Source organism: Anguilla rostrata, chromosome 9 (assembly GCF_018555375.3).
Source record: "Anguilla rostrata isolate EN2019 chromosome 9, ASM1855537v3, whole genome shotgun sequence".
In the NCBI taxonomy this organism is placed as follows: Eukaryota; Metazoa; Chordata; class Actinopteri; order Anguilliformes; family Anguillidae; genus Anguilla; species Anguilla rostrata.
The window spans coordinates 29,840,326-29,853,601 of NC_057941.1; the positions used below are offsets into that span (position 1 = coordinate 29,840,326).

General features: G+C 44.7%; 1 protein-coding gene across 1 annotated transcript in view; it reads left to right on the forward strand.

Moving 5' to 3' along the window:
• The window catches only part of trpc5a (transient receptor potential cation channel, subfamily C, member 5a), a 59,595-nt gene extending 46,319 nt beyond the window's left edge, over positions 1-13,276 (forward strand). The window contains exons 7-11 of the mRNA XM_064349317.1: positions 1,264-1,459; positions 1,949-2,158; positions 3,555-3,596; positions 8,278-8,367; positions 10,921-13,276. Of these exons, the coding sequence (XP_064205387.1) occupies positions 1,264-1,459; positions 1,949-2,158; positions 3,555-3,596; positions 8,278-8,367; positions 10,921-11,793 (1,411 nt within the window). The 3' untranslated portion in view covers positions 11,794-13,276. The remainder of the gene's footprint in view (positions 1-1,263; positions 1,460-1,948; positions 2,159-3,554; positions 3,597-8,277; positions 8,368-10,920) is intronic.

Sequence of the window (13,276 nt, forward strand, 5' to 3'; positions counted from 1 at the left end):
GTATATTTTATGAGGCACGGAGAGAATGATTCCCTGCAGGGGAAGTGCACTGAATGTATCTGGAGTCTTGCCACACATTTTTAACATAATGCTTCCTCAGAAAAGCCACGCTTATATGCTTATTTGGCCATTCGGAGTGTTACTGCAGTTTACAGGGCTGCTGCCTGTTCAAGATTCTCCAGGCAAATACTGCTCGTCACAGTTTTGACCGGGGCTATTAGAGGACATTTTCAAGTAAACACATTTATAATGTATTTTATACACTTTTTATATGAGTGATGGTTTGTGTAATGCACGTTTAACAGATCTATTGAAATACCAAAAGCAGGATTCATAACTGTGGGTAATTTTTAGGTTCGGTTGCGCAATTGTAATTATTTGGTTCTTTGACTGACTACATTTGAAGTTTGTGAGATTAACAGAGAAAGAACGAAACCTGCAAACGTTCAATTATGTAAGAGTCGTGTAAGACCAACACAGCCAGTATGCAGTGTGTAAGACTAAGATAGTGAGTATAGCCTGTAATACAACAGGCTGATACAGGCAGTATGTAGCATGTAAAGCTAACAGTGCAAGCATAGAATCTATTACTAACAGATTTATTATGTAGTACTATGTAAGACTAACAGTCAGTATTTAGCATGTAAGACTTGAAACTGTATGTACTCCTAACAGACTCTTAAAAGAGTCTTAATTGCATGTAATACTAGCAAACTACAAAATAATTTTATACAGCAAGGGTGCATAACTCCAGTTGTAGAGAGCTGGTGGGTTTCCTAGTTTATAATGTTTTAAGCATTTAAATTTGTAATTTATGTTGACAGAGCATGGTTCTAGTCCACACAGCTGGCCTAAAATGGCTGTTGTAAACACAAAAACACAAAACCTGAAGAAGCTGGCTCTCCAGGACTGGGGTTATGTACCACTGACGTAGCCTATAAGACAGATGGTCAGTTTTGCTTTTAAAATCTCTTGCTCTCTGTCTCTTATTCACTCCTCTTTTTCCTTTTCTTTGTCTAGTCAATCTCATTCTCCCTTTATATGTATACTTTTACATATTCACAAGATTTTAGATTCTACATGCTGTGGATCTAGTTTAATTCCCTTAAGGGGTGTTGTGCTAGTACCAAGGCTCTTTCCTTTTATAATTGTGAGCTGCCAACCATGTCCCCCTTCATGGTCTCATACTGTTGAAGCAGTTTGTTTTTCCATTATTTTCTGAACTGCGTGATGTGCAAAGCTCTCCTCTCTCTCCCCCCTCAGGTTGTTCGAGACCCTGCAGTCTCTGTTCTGGTCCGTGTTTGGCTTGCTCAACCTGTACGTGACCAACGTGAAGGCACGGCACGAGTTCACCGAGTTCGTCGGGGCCACCATGTTCGGGACCTACAACGTCATCTCCCTGGTCGTCTTGCTCAACATGCTCATCGCAATGATGAACAACTCCTACCAGCTCATCGCCGTGAGTTAGCGCCCGGACGGTCACGCCGTCGCATCTCCTGTAATGTCTCTGCCTGCCTGCACGCAGTCTGTGGTGCATCTCCGTGCTGTGTTCTCATAGTTCTGTGCCAGTGAAACAGTGCAGCAGGGCTTGGAGATGAAATTGTGTCGGTGCTGATTTCTGCAGAAACTTTTTTTTCTGCTACAGTTTATATAAGCCCACGTTAGAGGACCTCTCGCGCCCACGCAGGAGCCACTCCCTGGGGGAGCTGATACAAGCACCGGCCCGATTGTTCTGCTCCCCCCCCCCCCCCCCCTCCCTGAAACAGAGACACTGCCTGACTATATAACAGACGCACAGATAAAAATGGCCATTTAGCGCTTGCTGATGCTGTTGTTGTTATGATATAAACTATGCCTGCATAGCTGTGTTCTCACCCACTCCTGTAAGGAAGGGGGTCAAAGTGTGTTTCACAGGCCCAGTAATATTTCCCACAATGCTTCTGTGCAGGACCACGCTGACATAGAGTGGAAGTTTGCTCGCACCAAGCTGTGGATGAGCTATTTCGACGAGGGGGGCACGCTTCCTCCCCCCTTCAACATTGTGCCGAGCCCCAAGTCTGTGTGGTACCTGTGCATCTGGATGCACAGCCGACTGTGCCGAATGGGGAGCCCCAGAGCCGAGGAGCAGAGGAAGCACGAGAACTTCAAGGAGTTCACGGTCGGAACCCCGGCCAAGGCTCAACACTCGCAACTCACACATTACACTGCCCGCAGTCTCACAACGTGTCCATAACACCAAGGCTACATACAATGTATAAGGACATATCAAGACTGCTAAATCACTGCACATACAGTACAGTCAGATCTACAGAAGCAGATGTCAAGTTGTAGATCGGCTCATACATATACATAAGTATTTCATTCTACCAGCACTCAATAACGCTGGACAGAATGCAGCCATTAGGTTAATTAAATCACTGCGGTAACTTTGGAGTACTAGGTGCGTGCAGGGAGAACACTCTGTATCTGTGTCTCTGCAACCAACAGAGTGATCCGTGTCTGTACTCAGAGCGGGGGGTGGGGGGGTGGGGGGCTGATGAACTGTCAAGTAGTCTTTTTGGGGGGGGTAGTGATCTCTTCATCTCTCCCTCTTATTTAATAAATGCATCTGTCAATGTGTTGGGAAATGCGTGACAAATGCTTGTTTCATTGCGTGAGACGAATTAGATTTGCTTCCTGTTCCAGTTAACGCTCACTTTTTTTCCCGCTAATCTTCCAACTATCCTCCGAATATCATTTGTCAACTTTGGGAAGAAGAATATCTCAGCAATTACCTGTGCATTTATGAATAGGTTATACAGGTTTGGATGCACCCCTATGGAGCATATTAGGTTAATTAAATAAGTGCAGTATATTTTAAAATTGCAATTCAGTGATGATGTAGTGCTGTGTTGATAATTAACACAAACATTGAACTATGAATCTTGTTTTGTGTGGTTATATCTATAATTTATTTGCAACATCTCCAACGACTAAGCATAATGGACTACTGTAGACTAACGTTGCCTGTTATAACACATATTTCCCAAATCATAATTTCCATCCACCTATGCACACACGCACACACATGCACGTGCACACACACACACACACATACACAAATACATGCACCCACACACACACACACACACACACACACATACATGCACACACACACGCACACCCATGCACACATACATGCACACACACACGCACACCCACACACACACATACATGCACGCACATGCACACACCCACACACACGCATGCACACACATACACAGTACATCATGTTAAAAAAGGATGCTTTTAGATCAAACTTTGCTCACATTACATAACCCAGCCATAAATCCGAACAGCACATCGGCAGTAAAAAAATTTTTTTTTTCATTTTATGCCTTTGCAAGATTTGCCGCATGAATGAATGGTTTATATAGAAATATGATGTTTTTTTGTGTGGAAGCAGAGAAGGCACAAACAGACGACAGTTCACTGAAGGATGATGATTGTTATGTACTGAAGGTAGTTATAAAAATTCAGTCACCATTTTGATGTGGATGCATTTCTCATTGCAGGAACGGCATGCTGATAACCTGATCCAGAACCAGCACTATCAGGTGAGAGGGTCTGACATCACACCAGGGCCAGGGGTCACTTTGCAGCGCTTACAGGGTCCCCACATAACCTCCCCTCACACCACAAACTCAGGGCTGTCGCACCCTGGCACTACATTTTAATCTTCTTTTTCTTGGTCAGATTAATTAGATTAGGTTTGGGATAGGATCATGTTTTAGGATCATGCAGTTAGTCCTGTGCAAGGGTGTAACTTTAGTTTTAATATTGAGGGCACCCGAGAACTGCAATCCTCTAGGGGGGATCTGTGGCATGCCCCCGACTCAAAGAAATATTTTCAAAAAACAGCCATGAAATTATTATTTCTGGTGAATTCTAAGGGGAAAATACCACAGATTACTGATCAGTAAGGCTGGGTGTTTGTCACAGAAAACATTGGCTCAAGTGGCAGAGCAGTCACAGCAAAGTTGTTGAAAATCTAGGAAAATTTATTAAATTATATTTTATTAAATTAGTTAAAAGATCTAATGCACAGCATCGGGAAATGATTCAAATAACATACTGTAGCAACAGTACCAAGTGCTTGAAATTTTAAAAAAAAATCAATGGCATGCTTTTTTGCCTTTATCAGAAAATAGATCATGGTCAATCTGCATTGCTAAAAAAAACAAAAAAAAACATGGTTACCGTATGTCCATTTTCATTTCTTTAAAGTTTGTCTTGGTACAATATGTTGTGCATTATGAGGTGTGAGTCTTTGATGAGGAGCTGTTGTCACGGATATAACCATAACAGAGGAAGGACCGCTGGGCATCAACACTGTTGACAGGGGCTGTCAAACATCTGATTGCAAGAACTGACAAGGACGTGAATCTTGATCCCAGTGCCATCCAGAATCTGTATATATGTCGCACTTTGTTTCTCCCATTTGGCAATAGGTTATTGTTAAAATGTGCCAATACAAATAACACTGTAGGCTACTTTAAGATTGGCAGTTACCATCCAAAAATCATGGGAAAGAATCCATGGCGCCTGTGACTTCCATGTCAAAGCCTTACCAGCATATCCAAATCACATCATTAAATCCCCATCTTTATTATATGAAATGCTATATTATTGGTGGGTGATTTGGCCTATTTTGTAATATTGGGGGGTTGTAACCCCCCTATCCCCCCTGTAAATTACCCTCTGGTAATTTACCCTGTGTCCTTGATGTATCTGGGAAAGGAACATGCCATGTGCATAGAAAGAATAATACTTTATATTTTTGCTCTTTGATTGGTGTTTTGCCAAAGAATCATTGGCAAATGGCTGCATTTAGGGAAGATGGAAGTAGCACCTCTTATTTCCATAAATTGTACACCTTAAGTAAAAAATTAAAAATTCAGCGGAAAATTAACGATTAGTATTCATTGTAATTGCCGCAGCCTGTACTTGGTGCGATGCAAAGAGCCATCATGCTAGAGGCATTGTGCTTGTATCGGGCTCAGTGCTGTGCTAATGCTAATGTACTCCACTGTGGCGGCTGACGGATAGCTAGCAAGCTAATGGGGGTAAAAATCACTGACTCAGTAAAGTGTCTGCTCAGCTGTATATTTCACTGCTGGACAGAGGACCAAATGCACACTGGAGGCAGAGACGAGGGATTGAAACTCCATCTTGGCAAAGATTAAATTAGTCTTTTTTTCCCACTCCAAACTGTTCCTCTGGGTTTCATTTGGGGAATTTAATTTACCCTTTTCCGTGTCTGCAGTTTTGTACTGTGTGCTGACGCTTGTCAGAAAGATTTTTTTTTAAAACACTAATCAGGAAAGGTAAGCTCTGGTTACCAGGACAATGCACAAAAACAGAAAGCATCCAGATTCTCTTTTTTCAATCTGCGCTCACCCTCTGCGTTAACAAACGCAAAAGTACTCTTCCTTCCTTCCTGCATATTTATGACACCTGAATAGTCATACTATGTGACTCAAAGATGTATGCAAGGAAAAAATGCTTGGATATGTAAAAATGATTCTTTACTCCACTGACTGAGCCCATATGGCAGAATACATCACTGACTGTGCTGGCTCTCCAAAAAACAAGTCTGGCAGGAGGTTGGGCCCAGTGGAAGGGGATCTTGGAAAGCAGGCGAGCACCAGCTTTGTGCGTGATGTGAACGTTTATGCTGAGAAGATGCGCGACATTGCTCTCAAAGGCAGGCCATAAGGCAGGCTGGCTGTCCAAAATGTCTGTTAGTGATTTTGATTAGAATCATTCCTCAGCGTTCCCAGAAAACAGCGCAGGTGTTCCAGAATATTCACAAAGTTACATTCTGCCATGTGTGCACAGTATTTAAGCAGCTGATTGCTGGATTGCATAGGTTAATTAATAGGCTATTGTGCACAGGTGCACAGGTTGGTCACAATTTTTAGGCATTGCCATCAAGACCATTGTAAACAAATCGGTGTAGTGCATTGAGGCTCTTTTACAATATTACTGAATCAAGTGCATTAGGTAATTGCGAAAGTGATGGGTTCCATATTTCCAAAAAGCATAGGTATTCTAATGTATGAGCCAAAGTTTGGAGTAGCAACAGCCTGTTAGCTGCATCTCTGGCTTATGCTTGTTTGTTTACTACTTCTCTGCCATAGTAATTGCAGTTAGCTGAGCCAGAGCCACCTGCCCTGTCACCAGCCCTCCCCCGTTACTGTACGTGTGCGGTCCCTGGTGGGTTATGAATGTAGAGCTGTGGCCATTTTTGGCAGGAGGAGGCCATATGATCTAATGGCAAAACGAGGTTGTGCAGCTGTTCCCGTTCCAACTAAAGCAGATAAAGGACCAGAGAGAAGCACAGGCCCAGATCTAAGGCTCAGGACAGGACTCACATACAAGCATACTCTCACACACAGACACACACAAGCAATCTCTCTCACGCACACACACAGACACACACAAGCAATCTCTGTCACACGCACACACACACACACACACACAAGCAATCTCTCTCACACGCACACACACAGACACACACAAGCAATCTCTCTATCTCACAAACACCACATGCGCGCTCACACACACACACACACACATACACACGCATACACACACAGAATCACACACACAAGAAATCTCTCTCACACTCACACACAGACACACACAAGCAATCTCTCTCACACGCACACACACAGACACACACAAGCAATCTCTCTATCTCGCAAACGCCACATGCGCGCTCACACACACACACACATACACACACACAATCACACACACAAGAAATCTCTCTCACACTCACACACACAGACACACACAAGCAATCTCTCTCACACTCTCACACACAGACACACATAAGCAATCTCTCTATCTCACAAACACCACATGCACGCTCACACACACACACACACACATACACACACAGAATCACACACACAAGAAATCTCTCTCACACTCACACACACACAGACACACACAAGCAATCTGTCTCACACTCTCACACACAGACACACGCAAGCAATCTCTCTGTCTCACAAACACCACAAGCGCGCTCATACACAGACACACACACATACACACGCATACACACACAGAATCACACACACAAGAAATCTCTCTCACACTCTCTCTCACACACACACACACACACATACACATGCATACACACACAGAATCACACACACACAAGCAATCTGTCTCACATTGACACACAGACACACACAAGCAATCTCTCTATCCCACAAACACCACATGCGCGCTCACACACACACACACACACATACACCTGCATACACACACAGAATCACACGCACACAAGCAATCTGTCTCACATTCACACACACAGACACACACAAGCAATCTCTCTCACACGCACACACAGACACACACAAGCAATCTCTCTCACACGCACACACACAGACACACACAAGCAATCTCTCTATCCCACAAACACGACATGCACGCTCACACACACACACACACACACACACACATACACACGCATACACACACAGAATCACACACACAAGAAATCTCTCTCACACTCACACACACAAGCAATCTCTCTCACACACACACACACAGACACACACAAGCAAACTCTATATCTCACAAACACCCCACACACATGCAGACACGTACACACAAGCAATCTCTCTCACAGTCACACACAGACGCACACAAGCAATCTCTCTCTCTCACACACGCACACGCACACGCACACACACACACACCCACACAAGCAATCTCTCTATCTCTCACACACAGACACACATAAGCAATCTCTCTCACTGTCACAAACACACATGCACACGCTCAAACACACTCTCCCTGTCACACGCGCAAACACCACACAGGTGCTCAACAAAGACTTCAGCATTTTTCAAAAATGTAAAATAAGCCCGCCACTGTTAAAATATGAAAATGTGTGCAAATTTATGCACATCCAGATTTTCACCTCCAGCTAATACATATGTTATGAATATGACTGAAACAAGTTTTCCTTATTAAACTCAAAATGCAAACACTGCATATGCAAACTACCCCCCCCATATCAAAGACCCTTTCCTTTGGGGATCTCGAAAATTTCCAAAAATAACCAACAAACAAGGCATTATTTCTCTTGAAACTTCAAAATGTTCCGGCAAATATGCTGTCGAGGTGCGTTTAGTCTCAGTAGTGTGCAGGCTAGCTAATTAGTTGGCAGGGGTCTGCAGTGGCCATCTTTGAATTCTGCCATCTCTCTGCTTTCAGGAGGTGATCAGGAATCTGGTGAAGCGGTACGTGGCGGCCATGATCCGAAGCGCTAAAACGGACGAGGGGCTGACAGAGGAGAACTTTAAGGTTTGTACAGCGTTTGACCGACTGTCTGTCTGCCCATCTACGTGTTTACACATGCTGAAACCAGCCGCATCATTATTCTCGGTGTTCACACATTATTAGGTTAGCGACACAAACAGGATTATTGTCTTTATTAGATTGTTTACACCAACATGCTCCCTCTCATAAGGTCAGGAGTGGGAGTCTTTGTAATCTTCTAGATTATTTATTACAGTTTCTCTCAACTGTTTTTTCATACAGTACATACAGACTGGTTCTGGAGGCACTATGATCAAACCTTAAAGCCTCTTATGTGTCAATAACAAACACTTTCAGGAAAAAAACTGTAAGCATGGTTTGCTTGTCACTCAAATTTAATTATCAAATTACTGCTTTGCAAAGCACTAGACACAATCCTCTTCATAAATGAGACCACTTGTATTCACATGGAAAGCACTGGCATTCAAAAAGCTGAACTTTTTATCAATTGACCACACTCAGTCTTCAAAGGTGCGAACACAGATTACCTAAATTGTTTGATCAGTAATCACAACTGAATAGTTCTGTTCATAGTTTTGGCATGGTCACAATTTAAGATTCCCCACATTCACCTGCCTAGCAGAATTTCCGCACCGTTTCCTGTCACTAACAACTAATGCGTTTTTAATGGTGCCTTTATTTTCCAATGGGTTTTACTTACATAATCAATTCCAGTCTCTGCTTCAGATCATTGAATTATTGATCAGAATCAAAGCAAATCCCTCATCTCTTGTAATCTGCCTAATTTCTTCATTTTTAAAAATAATTCTGACATGTTGTTTTCTTTGCGTATAATCTTGTGCTTTAGGTTTCCCGGCTCTAATTGACTATGTAATCTTAGGGTTGTAGCTAGGTAAGCTTTTTATCTTAGTTGACTTAGTTATTGCACTTGTGCCTTCTCAACTATTGCTTGTTTTATTTGCATAGACTGCTTTGTTGCTGTTTTTGTTGTGTTAATCAGATTAATCAACAGGGTCCAAGTTAAACTACGTGGTCGTTCCCTGCACTTGGAACTGTACTTCCCTCTAGGGTTTTCAACACACTTGTTCCTGGTTATGGTTATACACTTTGTTGTACATCGCTCTGGATAAGAGCGTCTGCCAAATGCCTGTAATGTAATGTAATGGCTACAGTGGTGCCCATTGGGGGGGGGGACGGAGTTTAGGAGGATTCCAAAGGCCCTGATTGATAGGGGCCCTCAAAAGCGTACAGTAATTGTGCAGAGATGTGCTAGCCGGGAGTAGTGAAGACGATTGTGAGATCGTTTTCATGTATTCGTGTGGTAGCCTGCATTTGAGAGGGCTTGCGGTGTTACGCTGAGAAGTGTCACAGCCCGCTGTTATTTTGAAAAGCGGGCCCGCAAAAACGACAGCCCGACTTCAGATTAAAACTGATCCGACAATAATTGGAAGCTTATTTCACCCATTCAGAATGCAAAGTGCAGGGAGATAAACACCACTTTCAAGGTGGCTTGCCGCTTCATTATTTAAATGATCAATTTGCCCCCTTTTCACACGCAGAAGCATTCCACTGGGAGAGGGCCTCTTATCACGCTGATAAAAATAGAAACAAAAAAAAACGAAATAAAATGCGGGCCGTAAATCGATACATTTGCCACATAACGGGCTTTTTGCGGCGACGCCATCCGCGAATGTGCAGAATCGCTTTGGCTTCGCCAGCGAGAAAATTACAAAGAGAAAAAGACAGAATCTGTGATACAGGTGAGAGACGCTGGCCTGTCAGAGATGACAGATAAGAAGCAGAGTAATTTATTCATGTTTTTTACGGAAGTGGTCGTCCTGTACAGCCCTACTGTATTCGACTGTTCTGTTTTTCTGCTATTCACTGAAATATTCAGTACAAAACTGTAATTTGGAAGAATACATTTTGTTGATGCAATATCTGTGTAGCTTATTGCATACAAATGCATACATTATGTACAAACATAGAACAATTTGTTCCTACTGGCTACCGCATGTTAGATGTCATTTTATAACATTGAAAATCAATTGTTTTAATAATTGGTTAAGATTTTGAAAACTGTTTTAAATTTCTCACACTAGTGTGTAATTGGCCCTCATTTTATGGCTTCCCCTACGTGTTGTCATTTTGGTTAAAAGTGTTCTTTTTGATGCAGTTTCATTTCAAAAGAGATCTGAGGAGCTTTTTGAGTTTTGTGTTTGCAGTTTTGGGAAGATTACTTTTAGTTTCCGGAAATCTATGTAAACAATTGAGTAAAACTGTAAAAAAGAAAAAAAAAAAACAGGCTCCCAGAATTCTACACAGAACCTTTGCCAAAGCTTATTTTGCTTCTGCAGTAAAAACACAGACGCACTCATTTCAGCTTGTCCAACCATGCACAAGCTAACCATGCCCAGCCATGCCATAAAATGTTCCTGTGCTAATGCAAATGTTTGACTCAGGCCTTTTGTGTATACTCCTGCACCTCCCCCCTCTCTCTCTATCTCTCTCTCTCTTCCTCCACACTCCCCCGTCCTCTCCCCACCCTTCCTTCCCTGACTGCATGACGTCCATCAGGAGCTGAAGCAGGACATTTCCAGCTTCCGGTACGAGGTCCTGGACCTGCTGGGCAACAGGAAGCCGCCGCGGCGCACGTACTCCTCCAGCAGCGAGGCCACGCTCAAGGACGAGCCCAACGAGGACGAGGAGCCCGGGGCGGGGCGCGGCCCGGCGGGGGACGACAAGCCCAAAAACGTTTCCTTCAACCTGTCGGCGGCCGAGAGGAAGAGCCGCGAGGCCTTCAGCGTCTCGGCCCTCTTCAAGTCCATGTCGGGGATGGAGGCCCCCGCCGAGGACAAACCAAAGAGCAACGGCCTCAAGCCCTCCTCCGCCTCCTCCACCGCCTCCTCCTCCTCGTCCTCCTTCCTCCGCAACGGCAGCCGGCTGCAGCGGCTCTCCAGCTCAAAGAAGGACTCCCTGAAGCGGCTGGGCCTGCTGTTCTCGCGCATGAACGGGCACCTGTCCGAGCCGCAGGCCCCGCCCACCACGCTCGCCACCCTCGCCGCGCCCGCCGCCCCCGCGTTCAGCATCTCCGACGGCCTGCTGCCGCCCCAGGGCATGTGGCAGGAACTCAGGTACCCCGACGACCAGCGGGTGACGCGCAGCGAGATGCACCTGAACCAGCTGGGCGTGGGCGTCGTGGGCGTGGGCGTGGCCGAGGGCGAGCAGCTCCAGCCCCCGTCCCGGGCCAACGGGCGGGACAGCCTGCTCCTGCGGTCCCCCACCTGCGCCCCCCCGCCCCTGCACTGTGCTTCCAGCTTCACCGCTTCCAGCTCCCGCCTGCTGGACTCCAGCGAGGACGTGTTTGACGGCTGGGTGGGGCCCTGCGATGGGATAGACTCCACCCCCTGGGGGTCGGACCAGGAGGAGTCGGTCACCACGCAGCTATAGAGACAGGGGCGTGGCCACCGAGAGCGCAGCACTGTTATTGGATGCAGAGAAAGCAAGATGAAGATGACCTATATTTATAGCATCAGCTCTTCATGCGGCTCCAGGGCTCCTTTACTTCAACATATTAGCTTATAGGTGAAAAAACTCTAAATTAAAAGCTTAATTTATTGCAATAGTAGTACATATTAACATAGATTCCCCCCTCCCACCACCCCATGTATGAGACTGTATTCCCTGCCTGTGACTTCAGTAACACCCCCTCCCTCCCCAGAAGTGATTCCCTTCAGAATATAAGATCCTATTTTAACCCTTTTTGTCGAGCCTCAGGCCTTCTTGTCCATCTGTCTGTCTGTCTGTGCTGAACAGCTATGGGGCAGGAGGCCGCAGGTGTCCAGCTGCACAGGTACCTGTACCTGAATGTTTCTGACCAGCCCAGCAAGGAACACCTCAGCAGGGAGGGGCCCCTGCATGGGCCTGCTGAGGCCACGCCCCCCTCTGTCACAAGTGATCTGATTGGCTGTTGTCTGAATTAAGGGCGGGGCCAGAGAAAGTACAGCGAGACATTGTGGAAACGGTTGCATTCAGATCGCTAAATCCTCCATCTTGGCTAGCTGATGTCAGCTCGCTAATATCTTTTGTTTTGTTCTGGATCTGGTTGCATCTGTACTCTAGGTTCAGCTCAGAGCGTCTGCACTCGTCTGCAGTGGTAGCAGGGCCAGCTAGTTAGTGGTCAGCAACTGGTGGGTGGAGCCAATGGCCACCGCACCTCTCACATCCTGTGGTCTGTCCAATCACGGAACAGACTTGACTGCTGTTGGTGGTGGTCAGAGGAAGATGCGTTTCAGAGATTGTGGGTTCAGCATTTTCCTAATTAACGATTAATGTGTTTCTCAACCTCATCACTGTGGTTGTCCTTTCTGGATGAACAACCTTAAACCAACAGCAATCTCAGCAATCTTTCCTCAGTTCACTTGGAGAGAAAGAGGCTACCACAGCATAGTCCACATTTTAAGTTGTTCAGCAGTTTCTGATGCGTTTGGAAGTTTTGATTATAATTATTATTGTTATCACTTCATCTACACTGGTTAAGATGGATTTGAAGGTTTGGGGGGGGGGGGAGATTACATTTGTGTGTTCGTCTAAGGAAATCTTATTTTTCTAAAATTTATCAGGCTGCACTATTAAGCTCATTTCATTTCATTACAGCACCAGGTTCAGCAGAACATTGGCAGATTAAACATTTTTTTCTTCTTTTTGAAGGTAAAAGGTGTTGGAGTGCCAATTTTAAAAAAATCCTATTTGTTTTGATCAATGTGACCAGCATCTATGTACAAAAACAACATGCAGCAATGAGGCACAAGGCTTCAGCAGAACATTTCTTAAAAGCGAAACCAAACAAGCCGATTTTACACCAGTTGCATTTTTTTATTTGATAATGAAATAGCACTGTTGACGAATAAAAAAAACAAAGGTTTGACTGAAA